The sequence below is a fragment of the Myotis davidii genome, unplaced genomic scaffold, assembly GCF_000327345.1.
Source record: "Myotis davidii unplaced genomic scaffold, ASM32734v1 scaffold262, whole genome shotgun sequence".
Classification (NCBI taxonomy): domain Eukaryota; kingdom Metazoa; phylum Chordata; class Mammalia; order Chiroptera; family Vespertilionidae; genus Myotis; species Myotis davidii.
Genome location: NW_006293541.1, coordinates 832,622 through 838,224, shown reverse-complemented (window position 1 = coordinate 838,224; position 5,603 = coordinate 832,622). Strand labels below are relative to the sequence as shown.

At 37.3% G+C, this 5,603-nt stretch overlaps 1 protein-coding gene across 1 annotated transcript in view; it reads left to right on the top strand.

The window, feature by feature from the left end:
- Window positions 1-4,179, top strand: part of SYCP2 (synaptonemal complex protein 2) — a 96,068-nt gene extending 91,889 nt beyond the window's left edge. The window contains 6 exon segments of the mRNA XM_006767251.1: window positions 1,949-2,043; window positions 2,128-2,227; window positions 2,572-2,630; window positions 2,767-2,845; window positions 2,950-3,006; window positions 4,096-4,179. Coding sequence (XP_006767314.1) covers window positions 1,949-2,043; window positions 2,128-2,227; window positions 2,572-2,630; window positions 2,767-2,845; window positions 2,950-3,006; window positions 4,096-4,179 — 474 coding nt within the window.
- The last annotated feature ends 1,424 nt before the right edge of the window (window positions 4,180-5,603 follow it).

Sequence of the window (5,603 nt, the reverse complement as noted above, 5' to 3'; positions counted from 1 at the left end):
GGCACAGTCCTCTCATTGCTGTGTGCAGGTCCCAGCTTGGAGGGCAGGGCCCTCTCAGCACAATTATAGCCAACAGCTGTAGCTGTAAGCTTGAACCTATGGTCCAAACACGTGGCCCCATGTGCCTGAGTGATGTGGGCTATAGAGTTCACTATGGTCCAAACACGTGGCCCCATGTGCCCGAGTGATGTGGGCTTGATAGAGTTCAGGTGCATGTTGTTGAGTAGGATTGAAACCTAGGAGAATGTTGTAAACAACTCGGTCACGCCCTTATTTTGCTTCGTAGCATCTGCTATAAAATAAAGGCATGGCTGTGGGCAGGGTTGTTGTCTCTCAGAGAAGCAGTGTCCCACCAAGACCCGGCTTTCATTCTCTTGCCTGTCTTTTCTAAGTGTTTCAGCCACCCCCACTCAGGTTTACCCCTGGCCGTGCTGGTGTGGCACACTCCCAGGGAACCACCCTCCCAGGGCGGGTTCCTGCCTCAAACCCCACCCTTGCCGGAAACAGCTCCAGGAAACAGCTGGGGAGGGTGCAGCCATTGCCAAGACAATCCCTGTAGGACTGACTTCCTTCCGGTTGGTCGCGGCTGTTCTTCTGGATGTGATGAACACCACCCATGGTTTTTATATAAGTAGATTGGTTTAACATTTTGACTCTTCTGTGGTGGTTCTTTTTTTTTAATCTCAGAGGTGACAGCTAGTGAGGGTACTAAAGGATGAGCAGCCTGTCAGAGAAATCCCATTTCACTTTGACCAGCTCTGTACTTACTAGTATATATTTATCCTTAGTTATTGAGGTTCCAATGTGGTCATGTTGATTTATTTGGGGTTGACCTAGTATAAATAGAGAAGCCCTCCTTAGTTGCGGGCCCATCCCCACTGGGGAGTGTGCAGGAGGCAGCTGATCGATGTTTCTCTTTCATCAATGTTTCTTACTCTCTATCCCTTCCCCTTTCTCTCTGTAAAAAATCAATAAAATATATATTTTTTAAAAATAGAGAAGCCCTGACTTGTATATAGGGTGGGGCAAAAGTAGGTTTACAGTTCTGAGTACTCAAAACACAGTTTATTATCCTTATGCACAACTGTAAACCTACTTTTGCCACACCCTGTATTATACATCTGGCTAGATGTGAATACAGTAGTAGGTCCTCAGGTTACATCAGAGATCCATTCCTACGGCATGAAGTAATGCGATTTTCACTGTAAGTCGGAACCCACCTACATAAGCACCTATATCACGCACATGGAGCACATACACAGCAGTAATGAAGTGAAACAGTAAAAAAAATTTAAAATAAAGATAACAATTCTTAACCTTTACTTGTGGTAAATAAATGATAAAAAACATAAAGCACATATGTACATACATCAAAATGACGGAACTTTTTTTTTTTTAATAAATAAACTAATGGCCCGGTGCATGAAATTTGTGCACGGAGGTGGGGGGAGCGGTGTTCCCTCAGCCCAGCCTGCACCTGCCTTGGCCCCCACCACCATGGCTTTGTCCGGAATGATGTTGGGAAGGTCTCCTGGTCTAATTAGCATATTACCCTTTTATTAGTATAGATGGGAGATAGCGATGTAACCACGAAATGATGTACATTGAGTCCGACGTAACCCGAGGGCTGCCTGTATATGTTTTTGTGAAAAATGGTGATAAATAATTCTGACTCTGACTTTGAGGCTGTATTCCCGAAGGGAATTGTAATCACTCGCATTTTTTAAAAATATTGTAGAGTGTAGTGTCCTTATGAAAATGATTAGTTGCCAGTTCAGCCCTTAGTCAAAGCCTTTCTGATGGAAGCAGAACTGCTCTGCCTGAGCTTACTCATTAACACTTCCGGCTCAATCACTGAGCTGTTAATTTTTCACTTTTCAAAGTTCTTAGTCATTTACATTTTGTGGAAAAGGCTTTGTTTTTTATTTTGTTAACAAATATTTTTCAGAGTCACCACAAATTGATGGATAATTTTACTATGCAGTCTTGGAAAACAGCTCAACAACATCTGAAAATAATGAACCGTCATATTCAGGAATACAGGTATGTAATAAAAATCTCCTTTGAATGCTGTATGTTCTGAGTGCTATAGTTTTTAAAAATAATCTTATTTTGTTTCCTTAATAGGATAAAAAAACTTGATAAATTCCACTTCAGCATCATAAAGGAGTTGGAGAATTTTGAAAAAGATTCACAGTCTTTAAAAGATTTGGAGAAGGAATTCGCGGTTTGTGTTTTAAGAATTTAAAAATAATTGTATAACCTCATTTTTAAAGAGCTATACTCAGGAAAACCTCTGGTGACCTGCTTTTAGAGCCCCCATAAATATTTGTAGTTGATTTCTTATAAACACACTTAAATTATAGACTTTAAATTTATGATGAGGGAGAAATCAAGAGAGATTTTACTTTCAATATTTTTTATCTAGAAAGAGTTTATAACATCTGGAATATTCTTAGCATGTAGCCAGCTTGTTTATTTAAATTAGAAATAGAAATATAGAAAATTCTACTGTCAACTTTGAGTATTTAATGCTATTAAAGCATAACTAGTTTTTGTATTAAAATTTAGGACTTTGGAGAAAAGGTGGTTCAGAAGTTCAGTGTCTATCAAAAAAGTGAACAAGAGAGGTTAGTATGACACTTTCTAGGACTGGAATCTATAAAATTAGTTTGTATTATTTAAATGTTTACTTTATATACTATAGAGATTTAATTTGACTTCCTGATAAATGCCTTTGTAACTTGTCATTATTTTACTTGTTAGGCTTCACCATTTGAAAGCTTCCTTGGACAAAAATGTCTTCTATGGCACAGGTCAAGAAGAAACTATTTGTACATCTGAGGTATCAATTTCATATTTTTTATATAATTTCAGTATTGGTTAGTCTATCTTTGTGAAAATTTTATAGTAAATTTCATGGGGAAAATACATATGTTGATTTTACAGATGTGTTCCATGAAAGAAAACATGAAAATTCTGCAAGACAAGCTTCTTAAGAAAATGGTAAATCAATTATCTAGTTTGGGTTTTTCAACGGGAAATTGTTTCACAGGTTTTCTTTTAACGGGAAATTGTTTCACAGGTTTTCTTTTTAGATTGAGAGGAGGCAGTTTTAGCTTAGTTGACTTTGGTATGTAAATTAGAATAATGGGAGCATATTTATAGTAAAATACTAGAGGTGATTTAAAAGAGACCCTCCTGCCCTGCCAGTGTGGCCCAGTGGTTGAGCATTGACCCATGAAGTAGGAGGTCACGGTTTGATTTCCCATTAGGGCACATGCCTGGGTTGGGGGCTCAATTCTCTCTCATCATTGATGTTTTTCTCTCTCCCTCTCCCTTCCTCTCTGAAATCAATAAAAAAAATGTTAAATAAATAAATAGTGAATAAATAGAGACCCTCCTAAAAGAAAAAAGACTATCAGTTTCCCACTTGCACAGTCTCTAGAAGAATGAGTCTGAGCACTATACAGAGCAGTGTAACTCTGCCTTCTCCAGGAGAAGGGGTATCAGGAAACCCCCCAAAAATTATTGTTCACTTGGACAGCAAGACTTCGTATACATAGATTTGGGGATAAAATTAAGTGCTTCTTACAGGTCTAGACCAGTGCTGGTTCTGGGGGGAAAGTACAGTTGTATGGGGGCTAAAGGCACTGCTCCAAGGGAACGTGTCCGGTTTTTTCTCAAAGAGAGTAGGCATGTTTTTGTATATTTGGTACTAATCCTTTTATATAGGCATAATGTATTTAATAAATTTTAATAGAAGCTCAACGTGCTGAAATAGTTGAAGATCAGAATGTTGACCTTGAAGCAGACAAGCTAACTAACTAGACTGATCCTTTTTGAAATTGTTTCCTAGCCTATACTTACTTTACTTTATTTCTTTAAATATTAAGTATAAATTTCATTGACTTGGGATTGAAAAGACTGAAAGTCGTCTCTCAATTGGTGATCAGTGATGATCATCAAGTGCTGTAGATATCTAGGACTAGATGCTGGGGGAGCAGAGAATGAGTACATTTGTTACGGCGTTATGGAAGGGGTTGTTTTAAAATGAATCTCTAATAATGACATAGTTTTCTTTCTTGGCCATAGCAAGAAGAGGAGCTTCTTAATGTACGCAAAGGACTGCTGTCATTATTCATGGCTTGTGAAACAAATGTTAATGTGGAGCTCTAGCTGTTACAAGTTTTATCCAATTCCTTTTTGTGTATAACTGAGGAAATACCAAATACAAAGAAAAAATACATGTTCCCCAGGAAAGCGTGCCTTTGACTCTGGATTCAAGGAAAGATCTTATGGATGAGAAAACAAACATCATAATAATACTCCAAACCCCCAACCTTGTCTGTACAATGCTGCTCTTTGTTTTTTTTTTGGCTTCTTTTGTAGTAATATTAGCATTAGGCAGATATTACTGTTAACTATACTGAATTATATTTATTATATTTACAAAACTAATTTAATCAACTAAAATTTATCACATAAAAAGTGTTTTAAACGTATACAGTTTTATATATTATATTACTAGTAGAGGCCCAGAGCATGAAATTCATGCACAGGTAGGATCCCTAGGGCTGGCCGGCGATCAGGGCCAATCGGGGACTTCCTTCCCCTGGCTGCTGACTGCTGGCCAGGGCCTTCCTTCATTCCAAGTCACCTGGTAGTCAGTGCACATCATAGCGAGTGGTCAAACTGGTTGGTTGAACTCTCAAGGGGACAATTTGCATATTAGTCTTTTATTATATAGGATGTATTAAACTTGTCTACTAGTTCAGAATATTTATAGTAATAAAAAAATTAAGCCACACTTGGAGAAGTCTTTGATTTAAAATGTGTAAGTGTAAATTGGTACTTTCAGCACACTGTGGGAGAATATATTTATTCAATTATGACTCCAAAGTATTAAATAGCCTAAAACAATTACTATATTGTCAATATTTTAATTCTAGGTAGACATCTTAACTCATAACAGGCTGTTTTGACAAGTACTTATTAAGCTATCCACTGCAGTAATTTTCAAGATTATTTTATAAAAATGGGTACACATTTAATTTGCTTTAATTGCATAGTATATTAAAGTTGAAATAAATGCCATGTCATTTGGATAAATATAATCATTATTTTCCTATTTTACAAACATTGGGTCACACAAAGTATCCTTCTCCAGTCAGATATCTAAAGTACAATATAATACTAATCAGCCTTACTCACTATTGCTTGCCTGCCTAATGGTAGCAGAGTATATGGAAACTACCAGTATTTCAATTCAGTGGCAAAGTGCCCTGTTCTTAGCTTCATTCAATTATTACTGTCAGCTAAGATTTATTGATAGGATGCCAGGGATCCTATTTCAGAGATAGTTACAAGTCTACTACACTATTAAAGACTATTCAGGAGTTGCATTTCCATGTTGCCTGAGAGACTTTTAGAACACTTTGTGGACATGTTTACCTCATCCGTGGCCAGACATACAAGACTCTAATTCAGTGGTTCTCAACCTTCCTAATGCCGCAACCCTTTAATACAGTTCCTCAAGTTGTGACCCCCAACCATAAAATTATTTTCATTGCTACTTCATAACTGTAATTTTGCTACTGTTA